The sequence below is a fragment of the Lepidochelys kempii genome, chromosome 27 (assembly GCF_965140285.1).
Source record: "Lepidochelys kempii isolate rLepKem1 chromosome 27, rLepKem1.hap1, whole genome shotgun sequence".
Lineage (NCBI taxonomy): Eukaryota > Metazoa > Chordata > Testudines > Cheloniidae > Lepidochelys > Lepidochelys kempii.
The window spans coordinates 17,329,236-17,351,173 of NC_136406.1; the positions used below are offsets into that span (position 1 = coordinate 17,329,236).

Below are 21,938 nucleotides of genomic sequence, written 5' to 3' on the forward strand. Positions count from 1 at the left end.
TGCCCATGCTGCTGGCCTGCCAGTAACAGGATTCTGGGCTCTGCCCTGTATGCCCCGTTCTCTCCCTTGCAGCCAGCACCTCCTTTTATACATGGGGGACACCTGTCCAGAGGGGCCTTCATCCACCCCCCTCCCCCATCAGCAAATCAAAGCCATTCCCACCCCCCACCCCCCGTCAGTGCCTCAGTGTAAAAGAACGGAGCCTGAAGCCCTCAGGCCTGTGCTTGGTTCAGGTGACGGCTGTGGGCGTGAGCAAGCAGAGGATATAAACCGTAAGACATCACTGGGGCAGGAGGTGAGCTGCTGCGCCCGCAGCCAGGCTGTGGCCCTGGCCCAGGAAAGCAGGAGAGGTTCCCTGGTGGACCATGGAGATGAAACACGCAGCCATGGCAGGGCTGGGCAAGGCGCCTGCTCGGCTCGAGCCCTGAATGTAGAAGCCAAATGCTCTCTGGCCCAGGGGCTGCTCTGCAGTGGGCAGGGAGCTGGCAGCGAGGCCAGTAGTGCCCGCAGAAGGGGACAGGCCCAGGGCAACAAAAGCCGATCTGAAGAGCTTGTGCACAACCCCGGGCACCCCCCTTTTCCTTGGGGAAGGGGAACTAGCCCTGCAGGCTTGACTTCCAGGCCCTGTGGCTCCTATGCTGGCATTTCAATAACCTTGCACAGCTTCTGAGCTGGAGGGGCTAGTCACGGGACAGCGGGGTTCTGGCCCTGCCCAGCCTGGGGCTCCAACCACAAAGTTCAGTGCCAGAGGCTGGGGCTGGGTCCCTGCCCGGGCTGTTCATGGCTGGCAGAGCACCCTGCCTGCCAAGCGTGGCACCCGCAGAAGGTACAAGAGGAACGGGTGGGACCTGCAGCAGCTCAGGCTGGTCTCTGGCTCCCTAGGAACAGCCAGGGGCAGGCTGGGAATACACAGGTTTTGCTGGCTGCCAGGCAGAGCTGCCAGGCAGCAGTCTCTACTCCTCTTTCGTTATTCAAGGAGCCAGGCCTGTCCAGGAACCGCAGCTTCGGCTGCAGGGGACAGTTCTGCTACTTCTATAGGTGGAGAAGCAGCCACAGGGGGCAGGACAGAGGCATCATTTGTCTTGCAGGGTAGCAGCTGTGTTAGTCTCTATCCACAAAAAGAACAGGAACTCCTTTCCTATTTGTCGTGGTGTTTACCATACAGCTCCCCCACCTTGCTATAAAGCAGAGATGATCTAACCCTGGGTCGTGGGGGCTGCCTTGCAGATAAATGCAGCGTAACGCACATTGGAAGACCAATCCCAGCTCTACATACAAGATCATGGGATCTAAATTAGCCATTACTGTTCACAGCTCTTAGGGTCGTTGTGGAGAGTTCTCTGAAAACACCCACTCAATGTGCAGCAGCTGTCAGGAACCATGAAGAAAGGGATCAGTAAGACAGAATATCATAATGCCACTATATAAATCCGGGGTACGCCCACACCTTGACTACTGCGGGCAGGTCTGGTCACCCCATCTCAAAAAAAGATACATTAGAAATTTAAAAGGTACAGAGGAGGGCAACAAAAATGATTAAGGGGATGGAACAGCTTCTATCTGAGGAGAGATTGAAAAGAGACTAGTCAGCTTGGAAAAGAGAGCTCCGGGGGAAGACGAGCGAAGTCTCTAGAATGATGACTGGTGTGGAGAAAGTGCTATTTACCCTGTCACCTACCCCAAGAACCAGGGCTCACGCAATGAAATTAAGGGCAGCAGGTTTAAAACAGACAAAAGCAAGTACCTCAGGCAATGCAGTCACCGAGGGACCTCTGCCAGGGGATGTTGTGAAGACCACAACTAGATACGTTTGTGGAGAACAGGTCCACGAATGGCCATTAGCCAAGACGGTCAGGGACACAACCCCATGCTCTGGGTGACCCCTATGCCTGTTTGCCAGAAGCTGGGACTGGCTGACGGGAAGGATCACTTGATAAATTAACCTGTTCTGGTCATTCCCTTAGACGCACCTGGCTCGGGGCTTTGCTAGCCGACAGGACACTAGGCTAGACGGACCATTGGTCTGACCCAGTCTGGCCTCTCTCATTGTCCCTGGTTTTTGCATTTAACCCGACTGAGTCTCAGTGACTGCTTAGAGATTAATCCAGCTGGAGCACACAGTCGCTTTAGCACCTTTATTTAGGAGAAAGTTAAAGCCTGTAAATACAGCAATAAAATATACAAAAAATAAAATCTTTACAGTATTGAGCGTCACGAGGAGATGTACAGGCCGGAGGTGGCCGGATGACGGAGAAGCAGAGAGGCAGGCAGGGAGGTGGTGGTGGAAGGAGGCGGCTATTGTGTTAAGAAATAAACCTGGGTCGGCAAACAGTGTTCACCTCATCTGAGCACCTAGGTCTGCACCAGAGGGCCAGGTCGGTGAACGTGGGCCCACGCAGCACACTAGTGCAGAGCACTAGCCCCATGCGAAGGGCCTGGAGCAGCAGCTCAGCGCAGGCGCTTGCTGCCACCCCGGCCCAGGGCTTCTCCAGGCTTCTGGGGGAAGAAAAGGAAACACCCACCAGTGTTGATAAGCCTGGGTTTAGACCACACTGTAACATGCAGACGGCTCTGGCTCTGCACCCCCGCTCCCCTCGCCCACGCTGATTTTATACTGGGATCCATTAAGCCTGAGAAATTCAAAGCATGGTGCTTGGTTAAGCACAGCACAGAACTGTCTGTGTGTAATGGCTTCATACAGTCGCCGACTGTCTGCAGGGTGACCCAGTCTCCACAGAGGAGATCCACCTTCTCTGACCCACAACACTTTGCTGGCCGTTTGGCACATTTCCGGCAGACGCTAGGAGAGTCGTTACTTTCCTCCTGCTGCCCTCACCCCGCACAGCTGGTTGGGAGGTGGCTGCTGACCCTCCTAGGCCATCCAGCCTGCTAGCTTATCACTGAAAAACCGACCTCCGACTGAAATGAAGGGCAAAGACCTCCAGGTTTGTCTAGTGCCTGCCACTCAGTGTTTCCGCTCCCAGTCCAATGCGGCTGGCGGGCCACAGAGCGGCAAGAACTGGTGCCAGCCGGCCCCAGAGGTCTGTAGGGTTTAAACTCTGGAGGGAGAGCACCAGGGACACTGCGTTTGATTCAGTGCCCTGAGGAGCCCAGCAGCCAGGGCGGGGATGGGGGGCCCCAGTCGGGTTACACCAGAGAGCGGATTGGTAACTGAGGGCACCCCACTGTCACGACAGTGACCACCTGGAGGAAGGACCCAGCTGCGTGGGATCAGGGAGCATCGGGACAGCAGACAGTGCGTGGATCTGGTCTGACAGGGAGAGAACTACTGGCTTGCTCGCTGGAGATTCCCCCCGCTGCAGCCCCAGCACACAGGACAAGCCAAGTGTCCCTGCTGGCCAATTTCCAGGGGGCTTGCCTGGGGGAGGCGGGCACCTGGCTTGCTCGTCGCCCATGCTGGATCTAGCCTGAGCCCCGGCAGACAGGCAGGGAGTTGAACTGCGCCATGGACATCTGACTCCAGCTCAGGGGCCAGGACAGCCGTTCCCCACGTTGGAGACAGATCGGCTGGGCCACTTGTTACCCCAGCACCGGGGCTGAAGGCCCGCCCAGCCCAGCCTCCGGCCTTTCCTGGAGGCCGGAGGCAGAACCATCGGAATAACCTGCCTGTCGGGGAGTCGCTTCACAGCCCTCTTCGTTCAATGGCATCTGGTGCCCGAGGCAGGTCAGCCCGGCGCGGTCTCCGCGCTCCTCACCCCTGTGCTGACTGGCTAAAGCTTTGGGGGTTAGGGCTGCTGGGTTCCAAGGCTCCTTTTCCAGCTGCCGCAAAGCAGCGGCCTGTTCACCGAATCCTGGTGGGGATCTGGAGGTTAGCGCAGGGATGAGCTGGGAAAGGGTCTGGCAGCGCTGCAGGAGGTCTGGAAAGCGCTTCGCACGGATGGAGGCGGCAATCAGATGCTAACAGGCACTTGATCGAGCAGAAAACGTTTGTTATGGAAGGAAATAGAAAAAAGGTTCCCTCCCCCCAGCCCCCCGACACCACCTCTGAGCGCCGACTGGGTGCTCCAGTTAGACGGCCGTGAACTGATCGGGACCCCCCAGGTCAACGTCTCTCCCCAGAGAGCAGCCCAGGGAGGCTCTGGGGCACGGAGCGAACACATGACCTAGCAGGACGAGGGAATAACTTGGAGCCGGGAAGCGAGAGTTGTCGAGACGCGGAGCCGGGCGCGCGGCCCTCACATGGGCGAGGCGGCACACTCCGGAGTCAGCTCCATGTCGAAGGTCAGAGACTCTGCAGGGAAACAGGGACAGGGGCCAGTCAGATGGGGGGGAGCCCCTAGAGCCAGCTGGACACAACACGCCTCTCCCAGCTGGGGAGCCACCAGGCTGGGAAGGGTCTAAGGTGAGCTGGGCTCTTGGAGAGGGCTGGTGCCAGATCCTGAGTCACCTGCCAGCTCGAAGTGATCAGAGGCCCCATGCCCTGGGGCACGGAGGGCCCCAGGTTTCTAAGTCCAGGGGGCCAGGCATTGCCCACTTACCAAACTGGCCTCCTGCGTTGGCCTCCGCTCCCTCGCTGTTATTGCCAAACTGCATGAGCGAGTCCAGCGTGCGCGGGGACATGGGCAGGTCGATGGTGTTGCTGCAGGTCGTTCTGTAGTGGGAAGGGGTGGAGGACAGCACAAGAGAAGCCATGAGAGGCCGAGAGCCGCGTCCATCACCGCTGCAGCGAGGCTGCCTAGCATCGGACGGAGCTGAGCCTGTGTGGGAGGGGGAAGGATGGTGCCCTGGGATCAATTCCCAGCTCTGCGCCCACTTCCTGAGTGACCCTGTGCCTTGGGCTCCCACTTCTCCATCTGCAAAATGGAGAAAACCCCCTTCCCCCCACACTCTGCGGGGCTGAGCCGGCGAGCCTCCGAGCTCCTTGGGACGGGGTGTCATCATGCATGTCTGCACAGCTCCCAGCCCAACAGGGCCGGATCTTGGGCTCGCTGCAACAGAACGAAACAGAGTCTCGCTCTCACAGTCGAGGCTCCTACAGAGCAGGGCAACCTTGTGTTCAGACACCCCCAGGCAGCAGCCTCCTCGGAGAACACTTACGGGGTGACGCAGATGAACTTGGTCTTCAGGTATGGCGCAGTGCCTGTGGGGAGAACAGCCGGTTAGTTGAATGCCATCTGTCCCACCCCGGACGGCCCCGCTATTGGGATACCTGGCCAGCCACAGATGGGCCGGCTTCGCTACCCACGAGTGCAGGAAGCATCGATCCAGGCCGGGAGGCAGCTCCCTGCCATCGTGACACTGATCGTTCACGGCTGCCAGATCTCCCCGACGTTCCCTCTCCGCAGAGCTCTCGCCAGCCACTGGCCGGACAGCAGGGGCGGAATGTCAACGACTACCTGAGTCCGTAGCTTCAGGGTGCTCCTGGCTCTCCGGGCGACAGTATTTGCCAAAGGCTTCCTCCTTGGGGATGTCGGGGTACAGGTAGACCAGGGGCGAGACCAAGATGTTGGTGGCATCCATGATTTTGTAGCCCATGATGATTTCCGCGAAAGACATGCTGTTGAGCTGCTGCTTGGTGTACGGCTCCACGGACTGGATCTGGGTTTTCCCTAGAGGGGGAGGCAGCTGGTCACGCTGGCCCGGCCCTGGCTCACTTGGGAACCGCCCCGCAGAACGACCAGGAACAGAGACAGCCCAGCCAGCCGCCGCGGAGTGGCTGCGCCCGAACAGAGGCAGGTTCTGGGCATGGCAGCAGGGAGCCCGGGATCTGGGGAGGGGCCGAACACCCCCCGTTCCTGGCAGCACCAGGTGCTCAGCATCCTGGGGCTGGTTACTACAGTTACCCAGCTCACGTGTCACAAATAGTGACTGTCGTGGGGAAGGAGGGGCAGGGTTTAGAGCGCTGGCTGGGGACTCGGGAGAGCGGGGTCCAAGCCCCTCATGACCCTGGCTGACTGCCGGGTGGCAGAGTTGATTGCAGGGCTGGGCAAAGACACGCTAAGATCACAAGCGCCTTGCTCCACAGTAACGGGACCACGCGGCTCCCCCCGGCTTGGTGCCCGGCCCTGTCCGGACACACGCGCTCTGCCTGCGGGGTGCGTACCGCTGATGTCCTTCTCCACCCAGGTGAAGGTGATGCCCCCCTCCTTGCTGCTCTCGCTGAACCGCAGCAGGAAGGTGCCTGGTGGCTTGGTGCTCAGGATGGCACGCTCCCGCTCCTTGCTGATGAACCCCATGATGTACCTGGCAGAGGGGAGACAGTGCTGAGCCACGCAGCGATCGGCCGTATCGCCGCCTCCCTCCCTCACTCCCAGCGCAGCCGGCCGCGGCCGCAGGATCAGCACCGCCAGCCGTGGCTGGGGCTGCACGTTATTGTCACAAGGGATCCCTCGCCCCGCTGCTGCGGACGGTTGCGAGGCACGGTCCCAGTGGGCACGCAGACAATTTGAAGCGAGAGGAACTTTCTCCAGGGGCTGCTTTGCCCCAGGGTGTTGGCAGAGACAGATCTACTGACCCTTCCGTACAGTTCTTCCTGCTAGTTGCCACCATGCAGCCAACGCCGCGGCCGGGAGGGAAGGAGGGAGCCCATCCTCGGGATGGGCTGCCAATTTGATACACTAGGGCCACCCTGCCAGGGCTAACGGGCCGGCTGGCATGTCCTGAGGGCCGGACATTGGCTGCAGAGCTTCCCAGCGCTCAGTCCAGAAGGAAACAACCGAGCCCCCCGCTTGACCGGCACTGCACAGGCCAGAGAGCCCACCCGGCTCCAGCATCCAGCTCACGGCGGAGCTAGGGCACATTTCAGGAAGAGACCCCAGGCCTGATTCAAAGACTGCACCACGGCCCTGGCTGAGCTCTTCCCAGGGCTAATGCACCCCCCCCAGTAAAGTGTGCACCCCGCATTTCTAATCTGCATCAACACCTGAAACAAAGTTCAATAACTGCAAAGGGACCCAGCATGATTCCGAGCCCAGGGGGAACTCACAGGGGCTGTCGTTCGGGAGAACACCCCAGGCTTTGGGAGTCACTGAGCTACAGGAGACATGGACACCCCCCCGCAGCCACCTTATAGCTCCCGTCTCAGCCCCTCCAACCCCTGGGTCAGCTCCAGGGTCCCAGGGGTGGGGCCACGGCTCACCCTTCATTCCACAGCGCCAGGATGTATTTCTTCACGAGGTCGATGATGTTGTCCAGCCAGACCCAGAAGGAAAACCCCTTGCCGGCCATGTTTTCCTGCAGGGAAGAGAGAGATGCCCGGTCAGCGCAGGCTCGGGATGGGGAACGTGGAGCAGGAGCGTGCCGCGGGGCAGTGCTCACCTTGCAGAACTTGGCCCATGTGATCTGGCAGCCGGAGTAGTTGACGCCTGGCCCTAGGGTGGGGACAGAGCAGGTCGTTAGCACTGCAGCGATTTCCTTAACGAATGGCATTTCCACGGGTCCGTGAACTGAGCCCAACCGCAGAGCCCCACACGGGCTGCTGCCGCCATGCTCCCGGCTAGTGAGTCAGGCCAGGAACAAACTCAGCCTCTGCCTTTGGCCTGCGTCACTTGGCACGGACCCTGCCGTGCCGCTTGAGAGCCGCCCGGGCAGGGCTCACCGGGGGCTAGGCCTCCTGCCGAGTTTCTCCTCCACTGGGACGCTGGGCAGGCTCCCCCGGGCTCAGGGCAGAGCCCACACCCCTCAAGACAACCCACCTGCCTAAGGGGTTTAGAATCCATGGGCACAGCCAGCCCGGCTCTCCGGCGGGCAGGGCAGATTACCTAGGAGTTTCTCTGCCAGCGTGGTCAGCTGTTCGATGCTGAGACCCCGCTTGGTGGTGGAGGAGAACTGCCAGCTCAGAACCTCAGCCACCTGGTCCCACGTGCCGATTGGGGGCTTGGTGAAGAAGTTCACGTTCTGCGGGAGAAAATGAAACCGCCCCGTGGGTGACGCCGACGGAGGCTGGGAAACACACCAGCTTGCAGCGGGCAGCCCGAAGGGGGACGCTGCCCAGCCCAAATTCCCCACCCCACTTGGACAGGGTACCATGGAAGAAGGACTGGCATCCTGTAGGCGGTGCCTCTACCCCCCGGGTGTGTGACCTCAAGCCAGCAACTGCCAGGACTCAGTTTCCCCTCTTCTCCTCTCTGCCTCGTCTGGGTGGCTGGGAAGCTCTCTGAGGTAGGGACTGTCTCACTGTCTATGTGCAGTGCCAGGGCCCCCGATCTTAGCTGGGCCTTCTAGGTCATAGCACAGTCCGAATTAGAGGGGTTCATGGGGCTCCAGCCCCCAGGCTGCGGCCTCTGACCACACGACAGACCAGTGCAGACTCAGTCCTTGCACAAGGGACCGGGCTCAGGCAGACCGGCCGTGCACCACCACTCAAAGCGCTGCCGACATGCGGTGCACAGACTCGCGTTCGGAGGGCGTTTCACACGGGTCTGACCTGGAGTGCTAAGGCCCAGGGCAGCTCAACTGAGCAGAGACAGACACCCTCGGGGTAGCTCCTCTGGGGGATCTGCTGAGTCTCTCCCACCCAGGGGCAGGCCGCGCACGTACCTTGGGGTTGTTCGTCAGCATGTTGTACCACAGGATGGACGCCCAAGCATTGGGCATCTGGCAGATGTTGGAGATGACCACAACAGGCAGGGAGTGGGTCTAGAGAGACGAGACACAGACAAATGGCCCTACTGGGTCAGACCAAGGGTCCATCTAGCCCAGTCTCCTGTCTTCCGACAGCGGTCAATGCCAGGTGCCCCAGAGGGAATGAACAGAACCGGTAAATTGCCCAGGGATTCATCCCCTGTCACCCATTCACAGCCCTGGCAAACGGAGGCTAGGGACCTCATCCCTGCCCATCCTGGCTAATAGCTATTGATGGATCTAGCCTCCATGAACTTATCTAGTTCTTTTTTGAACCCTGTTATGGTCTTGGCCTTCACAACATCCTCTGGCAAGGAGTTCCACAGGCTGGCTGAGTGTTGTGTGAAAAAATACTTCCTTTTGTTTTAAACCTGCTGCCTGTTAAGTTCATTTGGTGACCTCTAGTTCTGGTGTTATGAGAAGTAGTAAACAACACTTCCTTAACTACTTTCTCCACACCAGTCATGATTTTATAGACCTCGATCATATCTCCCCTTAGCCGTCTCTTTTCCAAGCTGAAGAGTCCCAGTCTTATTAATCTCTCCTCACACGGAAGCTATTCCAGACCCCTCATCATTTTTGTTGCCCTTTTCTGAACCTTTTCCAGTTCCAGTACATCTTTTTTGAGATGGGGCGACCACATCTGCACGCAGTATTCAAGATGTGGACGTACCACGGATTTATAGAGGCAACAGGATATTTTCTGTCCTATTATCTACCCCTTTCTTAATTATTACCAGCTTTCTGTTCGCTTGACTGCCGCTGCACACTGAGTGGATGGTTTCAGAGAACAATCCACAATGACTCTAAGATCTCTTTCTTGAGTGGTAATGGCTAATTCAGACCCCATCACTGTATATGTATAGTTGGGATTATGTTTTCCAATGTGCATTACTTTGCATTTATCAACATTACATTTCATCTGCCATTTTGTTGCCCAGGCACCCAGTTTTGAGAGACCCTTTTGTAGCTCTTCGCAGTCTGCCTGGGTCTTAACTATCTTGAGTAGTTTTCTATCATCCGCAAATTTTTCCACCTCACTGTTTACTGCTTTTTCCAGATCACTTATGAATATGTTGAATAGGACATGGTTATTTCCTTAGGTCCCTCCAGACACACACCCCACCTGCCCCGGCCCCATCTCCCGGCCCAGGCCCTGCAACATGCTGCAAGCCACCCCGCCTGGCTGCCCCTGCCAGGGGTCCCTGATGTGTGCGCAGCCTTGTTTCTAGCGTGCTCTCCCTTCTCAAGCTGGCCTCCCCTTCCGCCCAGTGCCGAGGCCACAGCAGCGTCCTGCCTCCCTTCGTCCATCTCCTCCTGGGAGCCTTGCGAAGGCCAGCAATAGAGGTGAGACACAGCGCTCTGCCTAATGCTCTGTGTACCCGCAGGTGGGGCCTTTGCTCCCACAGGCCTGGACAAGCCATCGGAGAAGCGAGGCCTTTATCTGAGGGGGAAGTCGGCGGCACCTTCCCCACTGGGCTGGGCGACCCCGTCCTGCTCCCGCCGGGGAGCAGGGGGACAGATGCACAGCTCCGCCTGGCAGCAATTCCCACAGGACTCACCTCCAGGTCGATCTTCAGGCCCTGGTGATAGACCTCGGTCTCGAAGGTGATGAGGTGGAGCTCCTCTGTGACTATCAGGGAGGCCTGGGAAGGTGACAGGGAGGGCGTTCAGAGGACGCCAGCTTCCCCCCACCCCTGGGCGCCAGGCAGCTGACAGGCCAGGCACTGCTCTGGGTCACAGAGCCACATGGGGTGCCAGTGGGCTGGCGCCTGGGCACAGTGAGGTCAGCAGCAGCCTGTTCACCCCAGATGCCCTGCAGGTACATGCAGGCTTGACCCGTTTTGCAGGGGCCCGCTGGGGGGTTGCTTTGCCTCCCTGCAGAATGCGGTGCACAAAATCTTCCCTACAGACGGTCTGGAGAAGGAGAGAACTCCAGTGAGCTCTGGAGGGGCTGCCCAGGAGGAGGGCCTGGCAGGAGCTCTCCCTCCCTCTGGGCTGGGGACCAGAGGGGTCTCCTTCAGGGCCCCCCAGGCCGCCTCTCCGGCCACACGCGCAGGCTCAGACACTCACGTCGCAGTTGGCTCTGCCCCCGTTGCCGCACCTCTGCTCCCGCAGTGTCTGCAAAGAGAAGGGACAAGCTAAAGCCCAGGCCAGCTCCTGGGCCCCGGGCCCCAGGCCAGCTCCCGGGCCAGCTCCCTACCAGGTGTTTGAACTCCGCCGACAGGCTGCCATTGTTCGACTCCTCCATGTTCATGACCTTGGTGTTTGTCCCCAAGATGTTAAACTTCCGGGACCTGGGCGGGGGGGGGGAGAGAAGGACGGTTAGGACCCCCCAGAGCCCAGCAACAGAGCAGGGGGCGGGACGACACGCGCCTCGGGGAACGGAGGAAGACGAGACGCGTTGGCTCCACTTACCCCCGGAGCGCGGCAACGTCACCAGAGTCCCTGCAGAGGAGACAGAGGCAGAGTGTTGGTTCGCTCCGGAGTGGAGGGCACGTCCCATTTACACCCCCCACCCAGGTGGGCGCGGCAGCTCCCAAGGGGCCCTGACTTCGTGTGGATGGCTCATGCACACCCTGACCCCAGCAGCCCAAGGGCACCCGAATGAGAGCCACATGCAGTGAGCATGAAAGCCTTCCCTGCGCCCACAGAGCCCTCGCTCCTCCTGGATCTCAGCACAAGGGCAGATTCCCCCAGGAGAGGCTGGGGCCTGGGCAGAGCCCATGGCCGCGGCTTGGCCCTTCGTTCAGCGACTTCTCCCCAGCCCCGCGGGTGCAGCACAGCCCAGAGCGCAATACTCACTTGTCAATGCAGACTTTGATCTTCAGCTGGTAGTTCAGCTCAGGAAACTTGACGAGTAACCTGTCGGAAGGCAGCAGGCATTTCAGCACGAGCCGTTTGGACGCCAGAGCAGCCTTCGCCGGTGGCCACGAGCCGAGCATCCCAGGAGGATGGCAGGAGGTTTAAGTACCACTTAAGCACTGGGGCAGCGCTGTTCCCACAAAGGCTCCCAGGCAAAGGCCCAGGGAGGTCTCCGCTTCCAGGAGATTAGAGCCCCATTCCCAGGGCACCAGCCCTTGCAGCTGCTGTCGAGCGTGCTGGGAGCTGCGGGTGCTCTGAGGATCAGGCTGTTAGCACCCACTGCCCCCTTGCTCCCCCATGCACTCAGGGGACAGGCTCTCAGCTGGGGATCTGACCGGGGAAGGGTCTGGTCCCAGGCCACGTGGCAGGACCACGGCGGAACTGGGATCAGCACTCGGGATCCCCCAGCTCTCGACCTCACGCCCGTCCCTCCCCACTCTAGGGGCTCCAACGCCAGCCGCTGGACGACACCACCGCACCGGGGCGCCTGCCTCCAAACCCGGGGTCATGCTGCTCTTGTTGCCAAGCGTTCCAACAGGACGGAGCAGAAAGGTGTCGTGTGGGAGAGGCTGGGCCAGGGGAGACCAGCCGCAATGGGAATATGGCGACAGGAGCCAGGCATGTGGGCGAGCAGAGGCACCATGCCCCAAGAGAGCGGTCGAGGCACAAACGCCACCAGCCGCGGAGGCAGGAGCACTTGCCACGTCCTCCCGCCAGAGAAACAAGAACCCGCAGTCTCCGGGAACAGAGCGGCTGGCGCTGTGTCAACACGGGGCCTGATCCTGCAGCCATTTGGGCCGGATTCCCCACCCTGGCAGGACAGGCGGCCTCCAGCCAAACGAAGGAGCGAAAGGACCCTCCAGATGCACGCTAACAGCGACCGTGCGTTTGGCCTCCCCACCTCAACAGCTCCCCCAGCACAAACAAAAGACGAACCGGACTTTGGTGGTGAACTGCACGCCAGTTTTGATGACCAGGGGGCGATCCGGGTGCATGGGCATGCAGGGCTGCCTCTCCACCACGAAGGCACTGTGGGACGAGAGCACATGGGGCGTCATGCTCGGACCTGGGGGGGGGGGGGGGAGACCCGCCTCCCAGACACACCCGTGCTGCCAGCCTCCTCCCTGCGATAGCTGCTTCCAGTCACACACAGGGTCAGCGGGAGCCGCGATTTGCCCTCGTGACCTGGGAAGTACCCACGGTACCTTTTCATTAGATTCCTGAACAGCTCCACAATCCTCTCCTCCAGCATGGGCCGGTGCTGGACGATCGGGTCTCCTTTGTAAGACACTTTCTGCTGCAGCTCCTCTAGCTTCTTGATCTGCTGCCGCGTCTGGAGCTGGGACTCTGCAAGGGATGTGATCCTGGAGGAGGGGGGAGCCACGTTAGCGCCTCTCACTCATTAGCCTCTTACTGGCCTGGGCGCCAGCAATCTGCAGCCAGCAGAGGGGAGAGGCCTGGATCCCCGCTCAGCACCTTTCCCCGCGGGCTGCAGGAGAACGCCCGAGGCACGCGGTTTGCAAAGGAGAACGGTGTAGATTGTTCAGTAGCGGCCTGGGCAGGGCCCCGAGTCGTCACAGCCGCCTTGCAAGGTCACACCCGCTGGGGCGAAGGGTTTGATGGGCTTGTCAATCGACCACCATTCATTCTTCCGGCAGCCAGGAAGGCTGGCACGAGGCGCGTTTGGTCGGGGGAGACACTGGGGACTATTTAGCCAGGCGGGAGGAGGGGCCAGGGACAGAGATCCGTTCCTGGCGGTTTGAATTAACCCACTACAAGAAGGATGTGGAAAAATTGGAAAGCGTCCAGCGGAGGGTCACAAAAATGATTAGGGGGCTGGAACACATGACTCATGAGGAGAGGCTGAGGAAACTGGGATTGTTTAGTCTGCGGAGGAGAAGAATGAGGGGGAATTTGATAGCTGCTTTCAACTACCTGAAAGGGGCTTCCAAAGAGGATGGATCTAGACTGTTCTCAGTGATAGCAGATGACAGAAGGAGGAGTAATGGTCTCACGTTGCAGCGGGGGGAGGTTTAGGTTGGATATTAGGAAAAACTTTTTCACTAGGAGGGTGGTGAAGCATTGGAATGCGTTACCTAGGGAGGTGGTAGAATCTCCTTCCTTAGGAGTTAAGGTCAGGCTTGACAAAGCCCTGGCTGGGATGATTTAGTGTGGGATTGTTCCTGCTTTGAGCACGGGGTGGGACTAGATGACCTCCTGAGGTCCCTTCCAACCCTGAGATTCTCTGATTCTAGGATTCTCTGCCCGGGATCTAAGCAGCGCCCAGCCAGCTCTCTGCTGGGAACAGGCCGCGGGGGGCTCATGGGTTCTCACCAATTTTCCAGGCGATCCAGGCAGATGTTGGGAGGCCCCCCGATACAGGCGATTTGCTGCCTTCTCTTCCAGTCAGCCAGCTCCTCGTCTGCCAGCGTCTTCTGCACGTACTCCATGGCTGACAGCAGCCCGGCCAGTTCGCTCACAATCCCCTGTCCAGGGAACAAGACAGTCAGGTGTCGCCAGATCCCTCCAGTCCCTGCAAGTTCTAGATCCCTTAGACGGGAGGAGCCCCTGAAAGGCACCTGCAGCTCTGCCAGCACCAGTGGCTTCTACTGCAGCTCTGTGGGCATGTCCTGTTCTAGCCGGTGCTTATACCAAGCCCCTCACCGTGGTATCTGAGCATCCCGACACTGCATTTAGGAACAGATGTTCGAGTGCTCAATGCCCAGAGGTGGGGCCAGATTTCCCAGCTCAGCTCCCAACGTGCCAAGCTCCGTTCCGGCCACGTGTCATGGTGCCTACGTGGGAGCAGAGCCCTTCCGGGGGGCCTGGCCCCAGGTTGCTCTCCACACACTAGGTGCGCCAAACGCACAGCAGCTGGGAAGTGGATTTAGGGAAGTCACTGCAAACTCCTGGGGGTGGCGATCGACTCAGCTGTTTGCTTTCAAACAGAATCAGCAGAAGTCAGGGCTGGGTAGGTGTGAAAGAGCCTGCACTGGGTCAGCGGATCACACATGGTACGTCTGACGTGTGCACACGGACAGGCCGGGCACGTCCCACTACGCAGCTCAGCTGCTCTTCGGCACGAGGCCACTTGCTGACAGAGGCAGGAGCTGCCTCTGCTCTTTCATTTGGTCTTTTCTACTCGTGCCTAAGACAAGAGGAGGCCGGTTTGGTGCCCGAGAGGGAACCGCCCAGGGACTTTGACACGTGAGGGCATGGGGGGACGGGGAGGCTGAGCAGAGGGCAGACAGAAGCCGGGGGAGGAGAGCCCTGTACTCTGCGCATCTGGTCCAGCGCGGTCAGCATCTGCTCCAGCTGCTGCATCTTTTGCCGCGTGACAGACTGATTGTTTCCGTTCAGGTCCTGCATGTCTGGGTGGGGAGAAGAGCGAGTTACTCACCAAGCGCACACGCCCCAGCCCTCTCCCAGCACGGGGCGCCCAGTGCCCCCCAGCTCCCTGCTCAGTCACCCGTCCAGCAGAAGGTGCTGGGCTTTTGGTTTTAACTCTCCATCTCTCCAGCCCTATAGGTGCTGGAACTAGGGGCGCTGGGGTACCGCACCCCCGGCTTGGTTTCCATCACGTACAGGGTTTATAGTTTGGTTCAACAGCTCTCAGCCCCCCCACAAATTGTTCCTGCACCATCATCCAGCCCCCAACATGGGAGTAGCAGACCACCCCCAACCTCTCACGTATTTATCCTCACCCCCCTTCCCCCCCCACAGTCAGCACCGGGATCCCCACTGCCTGGGGGGCTGAAGCCCAGATGGTGACTGTCACGCCGGGCTGGGATCCCCACCGCACACTGAGGCTTAGAGCACGACCCCCATGGACTGGCTGAGGCACACAGACTGAGCGACTGCCCCGAGTCACAGGGAGTCTGTGGCCAAGCCAGGAATAGAACTGGGGTCTCCCGAGTTGCAGGCCAGTGCCCTGTCTTTGCCCTCGCTGGGAGGAATGCCAAGCTTGCCCCCAGCGCTGGCTCAGACAGGCCTCGCCAGATTGCACCTCCTGGCACATTCCCCTCTGGACAGGCACTTCCCCCTTTACCTCCTTGGCTTTTCAGCGTCTTGTAGTTGAAATCAAAGTCATCCTGGAGATTCTCCACCACCTTCATCTTTTGCTCCAGATCCTGCAAGGTGAGGGGTCGCGGGTCATCTCAGGGGCAGAGGTTCAAACGCACTCAGCAGGGCCATGGGGTGGGGATCCCCAGGGCTGGTCCCCGGACAGCTGGGCTGACCTACCTGCACCCGCTTCCGCACGTCCTGTAGATGCTGCTCCAGCATTTGCTGCTTCTCTGTCACCACAGCGGCCGTGGGGTGCGACGCCTGCCCGCCTTGCTGCGGAGGGGAAAGGAGATGGGCGTTTGCGAGAGCCGGATCGCAGACCCTGCTGCGATACCGTGTGCCCGCAGGGGAGCCGCGTGCGCTGCTAGCGAGCTCCTGGATCAGCCGGGCAGCTTGGGCACTCTGGCCTCTTGGCTCAGGGCTTTACAAGCAGATTTGCCTCCCCACCACGAATCAAACCAGCAGCGTCAAGTCCTGGGATTGCAGCCCGGGGGCCCCAGATCTTAGTAGATGCCCCCACCCCACCCTGATACCCAGAGTGACAAGCTGAACGCAGACAAGGAGAAGACAGGTGGACGCACAGACCAGGGGGCAGTGACGCAGCTCCCCCGAGCCAAGCGAGGATTAGCACTGTGCCCCGAGAGGGCGCTACCTCGCAAACAAGCGACAGCGGCCCAAGCTGACTAATGGCCGTCCTGCACTCGCCACTTTTCCCACACGTGGAGCTAACATGGCCCCCTTCTTGACGGATCCTGCGAATGGCCATTCAAATCCCACCAGGCCTTAGGTACCCCCTACACCCCACTTCCGCCCAAAGGGCACGTAGGCCTGTTCTGCATCAAGGAACGGGGGGGGGAATTGTCTGGCAGGGAACCGCCTCAGCTAAGAGCTGGAGCCCCCCCTGCTCTCACCTGGGCCGCGGTTGCAGCTGTCTGGAGCAAGCGAGATTCTTCCCAGAGACACCGAGCCACGATCCGGGCTATTTCCATCGGCTTTTCCAGGTACCTGCTCTGTAGGCATTTTTGGAGAGAGGGACAGGAGAAAAACAAAAACATCCAACCAACGTTGAGCAGGTGACAACAATGATGGTTATTTTCAAGCCTAGGGCAAAGGCCGAGCGTTTCAGAGCCGTTCAGGGAACCGCTGAGGGGTGTAACAGGAACAGGGAATCACGGCCTGCTAGGCTGAGGTTCTCCCTCACAAAACACTGCCTAAAATGTAGAGTGGATTCGTCACAGTTTTGCAGAGTCCAGCACGAACTGCTGGTCTCTCCCTGGACACAGACGACCCACAAATGCATTTTACAAGTAGTTAGTAGAACCTGCCAAGCCCCCTCCGTGCCTCAGTTTCCCCAGGAAGTGACCTGGTCACAGAGGGAATCATTGTCGGAGTTGGGACGATAACCCAGACGTCCTGGTCCCCAGTCCTCTGCTCTGACCACTAGGTATCACTGCCCACTATCAGTTCTCCAATCTGCCAAAGACTGAGTGTAGCAGAGATATTAAGTGGTGGGGTCGTGAGAAACCAGTAGGGCAGGAATCTTAACCCACTCACAGGCAGCTGAGGTCGTTACCCAAAGGGCATTTCGACCTTGCAGCTCAGCATTGGCCTTGGAGGGGAGAGGACAATGCCCTGTTCAGGTCGCAGACAAGGCAGAGCCGAGAGCGCACACGGCTTTCTCTGCCATCAGAGTGGGGAGGCAGGGGCTGCTCATCAGCGACATCACGTGGCCTCCGCCTCTTCTCTGGTGCTTGAGGAGCAAAGGGGGAAACGCCAACCAGGTTCCCAACCACCTTTGGCCAGGACTTGCCTTGTGACTCCTCTGCTTGAACTCTGGCTAGGGCAGGAGGGCTGGGTGCGGGACAATGGAAGTGCGTGCTTCGCTGGGTTTCCGATTCAGAGTGTTGGGCACGGCCCCCGGCAGCCACGCCACAGCCCCATCAGCCCTCCGGAGGGGCCAGAGTACGAGGGCTGTCAAAGATCTCGGACCAGCAGAGCCATGTCACTGGGGGGCAGGAGGGTTACCTGCATAGCTACCCAGGTGCAACCCCTCATGTGGACAGTTCTACTGCGATCGAGGGGCCTTGACAGGGCCAGGAAAGGGTTAATGAGCTGCTGTGGGCTTTGTTAGTCCTACCCGGACACATTGGCAAAAGGCTTGGAGGGAGGCGTAAAGGGGGAAAGCTGGGGGCTGGCTGGGCAGGGACGTCGAGCTCGGACTCAGAGACAGGGCTGGCTGGGGACAGGCGCTGAGCTGAGACTGCTGCTGCCGGGGCCCCAAGGGAAGGCGATGCCGAGGTGGGACTGCTGCTTTGGAGTGGCTACCTGCCCACTGCGGCCAAGCGAGATGCCGGCCGGGGACACTCTGCCTGAAGGGAGCGACAGCTCCGTGCAAAGGGCCCGGCGGCGGTTTCTCACGTGGCGACGTGGTGCAGCTTGTGCGGCTAGACAGGGCTGGAGGGCGAGTCGAGCCCATAAGTTTCGTGGGTCCCGAGGTCAGGGAGGCAACGGGAGCACCCTTAACCAGCTGGCCGGGCTGAGTCGAGAACCCCGCCGCGTCTGAGCGCGAGAGACAGGAGGCAGAGCGTCCCCCCCATGCGCCCCACCCGGCCACCCGCGCCGCTGACCCCAGAGGCTCTTCCTGGGGCGCCCACCTGCAGGAACTGTTTGATCCTGCGCAGGTTGTGCTGGTAGAGGACGTTGGATTCCTGCAGGAAGCGGCTGTACTGCTGATCGATCTCCCCCAGCAGGTTATGAAACACCAGGGTGGCGTGGGACTCCTTGCTGGCGGCGTACGCCCTGCGTGGGAGGGACAGCACAGAGGCGGGACTGAACTAAACACGCAAAGCGGGTGCGAGCAGGGGGTAGGAACAGTCCATGCCACCAGCGCGGGCCCCACTCTGCTCACCCCAGCCTCAGCCCAGGGCGGCTCCATGGGAGCGACTCCCACCTGCACAGTGAGAGCAGGCCCAGGCTCCCTGCTGGGGTGTGACCAGCTGCCTGACGAGGGCCCCCTAGGCAAGCCCCAGCGAGAGCAAGAGGCGCCGTCTGCACTCCTGAGTCAAGTGGCTGCAGAAACCTGCTCATCCATGCGCATAGGCCCGACTCACTCGTGCAGGCAGCTGTGCATGCAAATTCTACCGGGACGTTTTTAGGCTGCCCGACAGCTCGGCCTGAGTCAGTCTTCGCAAGCCGAGTACGCGCTCTGCATCGCTCCCCTCCACCTCCCACCGCGGGGAGAGGCTGCAAGAGCCAGCGCCCAGTCCCAGACCCGCTTGCGATGTGTCAAATCCACCATTAAAAGTGCTCCAGCCAGCCCCGGCACCGAGCCCCCGGGCTGCCCTACCTGCCTGCAGGTGTGACACATACCAACGTTCACCACCTTGGCAGCGCCGGGTCACCCAGTGACATAGGAGAGAGGGGAGGGGAAGTGCTTGTGTTTGCAAATTCCTCCACCGGCTCCGATTCTAGGAGAGATGCTCAGCAATGGCCAGATTCACCCTCTGCAAAGGGCTAAGCACCAGGGCCAGGCAGCCTGAAACCCCCCAGGCGTGACTTCAGTGGCATCTCGTCCTGGTATTGGCCCCGGGCATGGGAGAGGGTCATCCAGACAGCCACAGCAGGCCAGAGTGCTGCCACGCCATTTGGCAACAGCAGCCCAAGCGCAGGAGGTTTGGACAGAGGAATTGCCAGGCCAGGTGCCCACCGAGTGCAGTTTCCCGCCCCCAGCCGCTGCGGTTACGGGATACCCACCCCAGGTAAGTCCCTGCCTGACCCCCACGCGCTGGAGGCTGGCTCATGCCCCGAAGCAGGCGGGCAGACACGAGGACTTACCAGTCCTGGCTTTCGATCCAGGGGGCCAGGAACTGCCTGAGCTCCATGGGGAAGCTGTCGCTATACAGCTGATGCAGCTGCTCCAGATAGCGCGTGTCCAGCTGCTGCAGCTGGTTCCATTGTGCCATCTCGTCCGACTCTGGACACCTGGCAACACAGGGAGAACCGCGTCAGAGCCGCAGGGCCGCCGAGCTGCAGGGGGCCGCCGCGGGCTTCAGGGCGCGTCTTTGTTCACCGGAGAACAATTCCTGCGGGGCATCTGCCACAGCGTCAGACCCATACGCTGGAGTGACTAGTGATTGTCATCACAGGCCTGTGGGGAGGGTCCCGGTCAGATTTTAAACACCACCCCCCGTTTTGCCAGGCTCCTTGCCCCACTGGTGGGCCGCCTGAAAGGGTGGCATCTCCCATGCTTGATCTTCGCCCAAAGTTCGGTTTTATTTAAGGTTGATGGAAATCCCCTGGGCCATTTCTGAATTCAGCAGAAAGAACGGACCCGGTCTTCCCCATTTTCAGAGGCGTTCCTGGCTTTGTTATTGTCCCTCTGCCTACAGGAGACAAAAATAACTCCCCCTAAACACTGCAGAGCGGCCCGCCCTGAGCGCCTCCCCCGGACAAGTGGGACTTGCCAGAAGTGTTTCTATGAATCCTGTGCATGTGTGACGAAGTGGGACTGTTCTTAATGTTTCCTCTGAATAGTGTGGGGGTGCCTCAGTTTCCCCTATGCAATTCTTAATTACCTAGGTGGTGGGATAAGAGTGTATGATCACTGCAGAGCCCTAGAGGGCAGGTGTGTGCAGGGGTCTGGACACAGAGAATGGCCGACACCCTGTTTCCTGGCCACTGATGGCCTGGGCCCTTTCCCTCTGCAAGGTGAGAGCTAAAGGGTTGGAGAACAAAGGAATCAGGTGACCTCCTGACCCGGGAAAGGGACAAAGCCCAGAGGAGGTGGGGCTGGAGGGAGTTTCAGTTTGGGGCTGGCTGGGACATGGAGTGAAGGGCAGATGTGGTTGTCTGGCTCACTGCCCCCAAAATGGACCCAGCTGAGCGGTCCTGTTCTCTGCACCTACAAGCTCTGTGTTAGACCCTGTTCCTGTCGTCTAATAAACCTCTGTTTTACTGGCTGGCTGAGAGTCACGTCTGACTGCGGAGTTGGGGTGCAGGACCCTCTGGCTTCCCCAAGACCCCTACCTGAGCGGACTCGCTGGGGGAAGCGCACGGAGGGGCAGAGGATGCTGAACGCTCCGAGGTCAGACCCAGGAAGGTAGAAGCCGGGTGAGCTGTGTGTCCTGAAGACAGGCTGCTCCCAGAAAGGAGACTTCCCCAGAGTCCTGCCTGGCTTCATAGGGAGCGTTCCAGAGCATCGCCCAGGGACTCCGTGACAGCATGCCTCAATTTCCCCCTACACTTTGCATTGCTGTTGGGGGGGAGGGATGGGGGAAAGGATTACGTTTGCTCTCAGGGCAGACTAACAGCGAAGCAAGGGGGCTGCAGCCCAGTGTGGCCCGCCCTGAAGGTAGAGGGGCTCCCCTGGGGGTCTGGCACACTGATTGGTTCTGATCAAAAGCTGGGGTATAGCTCCGATCCTGTGGATCCAGGACACCAGGACTAGCTGCTGTGGGCTAGATAACAGGCTGTTGGCTTCCTCAGGATCTCACGGAAAGGCTCCATGCAACACTCAGCAGCACAGGTTGAAGGACACACTAAAACAGAGGTAGGACCAAGTTCTCCGACTAGGGGATTTAGAGACGCCTCAGGAATAAAAGATAAATCCGACAACCTTAATCTCAGGCCTGTCTTCTGACCCATCTGCCCTAGGGTCCATCTGCAACTGGAAAGAACCTTGGTCTAGAATGAGCTGCCAGAGTGAACAGATCTCCGGTCATTAGCATAATAGGGCAGCTAGACTTTGAAGGTTAAAATTCACCCTGGTGCAGTGTCAGCCCACGCTCCCCTCTCACCCTTTCCTGCACAGGCCCGTGCTGGCCCCCTGCGCAGGAGTGAAATTCACCCTGCAACACGAGGACCTCGCACGCGCTGGTTTTCAGGAGCTCGATGCTATGGCACAAGCCCCAGGCTTCGCTCTGTGGTCCCTGGGGGCGGACATGCACCCGGCTGGCGTTCTGTCACAGAGCCTGGCTCCAGGCAGTGCTGTGGTTGCATCTGATGAAGTGAGCTGTAGCTCACGAAAGTTTATGCTCAAATAAATGGGTTAGTCTCTAAGGTGCCACAAGTCCTCCTTTTCTTTTTGCGGATACAGACTAACACGGCTGCTACTCTGAAACCTGTGGTTAGAAGGTTAATGAGGAAAATCAAACAAGAGGCTAGAGCATCCTGGTAGGCCACTTCTCCTGCCCCCCGCCCCCTTTCTGCTGCCAGGATACAACTGCACCTACTTGTCCACCCATCCACCAACAGCAGGGAAGTGCACTGAGAGAGGCGGCTCCCAGGCCTTTGCTCAGGGTTAGTTTGATGCCACTGAGCGCAAGACCCTTGCAACTGGTTTTCTGGGCCGCTGGAGCGTTTTCACCCATGCATGCTGGGCTGGCCAGAGATCGACACCATTTCAGTTCAGCAACACAGAAAGCAAA

General features: G+C 59.6%; 2 protein-coding genes across 9 annotated transcripts in view; one reads left to right on the forward strand and one right to left on the reverse strand.

The window, feature by feature from the left end:
- Positions 1-21,938, forward strand: part of ATP6V0A1 (ATPase H+ transporting V0 subunit a1) — a 193,715-nt gene that overhangs the window by 59,664 nt on the left and 112,113 nt on the right. The gene's annotated exons all lie outside the window — the stretch shown is intronic.
- The window catches only part of STAT3 (signal transducer and activator of transcription 3), a 34,136-nt gene continuing 14,318 nt past the window's right edge, over positions 2,121-21,938 (reverse strand). For 2 of the 8 annotated variants that reach the window (XM_073326232.1, XM_073326233.2), the window contains exons 2-23: positions 19,348-19,494; positions 18,168-18,312; positions 16,425-16,523; positions 15,691-15,786; positions 15,497-15,578; positions 14,725-14,819; positions 13,783-13,934; positions 12,654-12,812; positions 12,385-12,477; positions 11,389-11,448; positions 11,002-11,031; positions 10,787-10,880; positions 10,657-10,704; positions 10,146-10,229; positions 8,500-8,598; positions 7,722-7,857; positions 7,100-7,331; positions 6,065-6,204; positions 5,355-5,570; positions 5,059-5,101; positions 4,500-4,612; positions 2,121-4,252 (exon numbers count right to left, since the gene is read on the reverse strand). In XM_073326232.1, coding sequence (XP_073182333.1) covers positions 4,197-4,252; positions 4,500-4,612; positions 5,059-5,101; positions 5,355-5,570; positions 6,065-6,204; positions 7,100-7,331; positions 7,722-7,857; positions 8,500-8,598; positions 10,146-10,229; positions 10,657-10,704; positions 10,787-10,880; positions 11,002-11,031; positions 11,389-11,448; positions 12,385-12,477; positions 12,654-12,812; positions 13,783-13,934; positions 14,725-14,819; positions 15,497-15,578; positions 15,691-15,786; positions 16,425-16,523; positions 18,168-18,312; positions 19,348-19,475 — 2,400 coding nt within the window. In that variant the 5' untranslated portion in view covers positions 19,476-19,494 and the 3' untranslated portion in view covers positions 2,121-4,196. Of the gene's footprint in view, positions 4,253-4,499; positions 4,613-5,054; positions 5,102-5,354; positions 5,571-6,064; positions 6,205-7,099; positions 7,332-7,721; positions 7,858-8,499; positions 8,599-10,145; positions 10,230-10,656; positions 10,705-10,786; positions 10,881-11,001; positions 11,032-11,388; positions 11,449-12,384; positions 12,478-12,653; positions 12,813-13,782; positions 13,935-14,724; positions 14,820-15,496; positions 15,579-15,690; positions 15,787-16,424; positions 16,524-18,167; positions 18,313-19,347; positions 19,495-21,938 lie in introns of those variants that run through there. The other 6 variants (XM_073326235.1, XM_073326234.1, XM_073326236.1 and 3 more) reach the window with 6 other exon arrangements.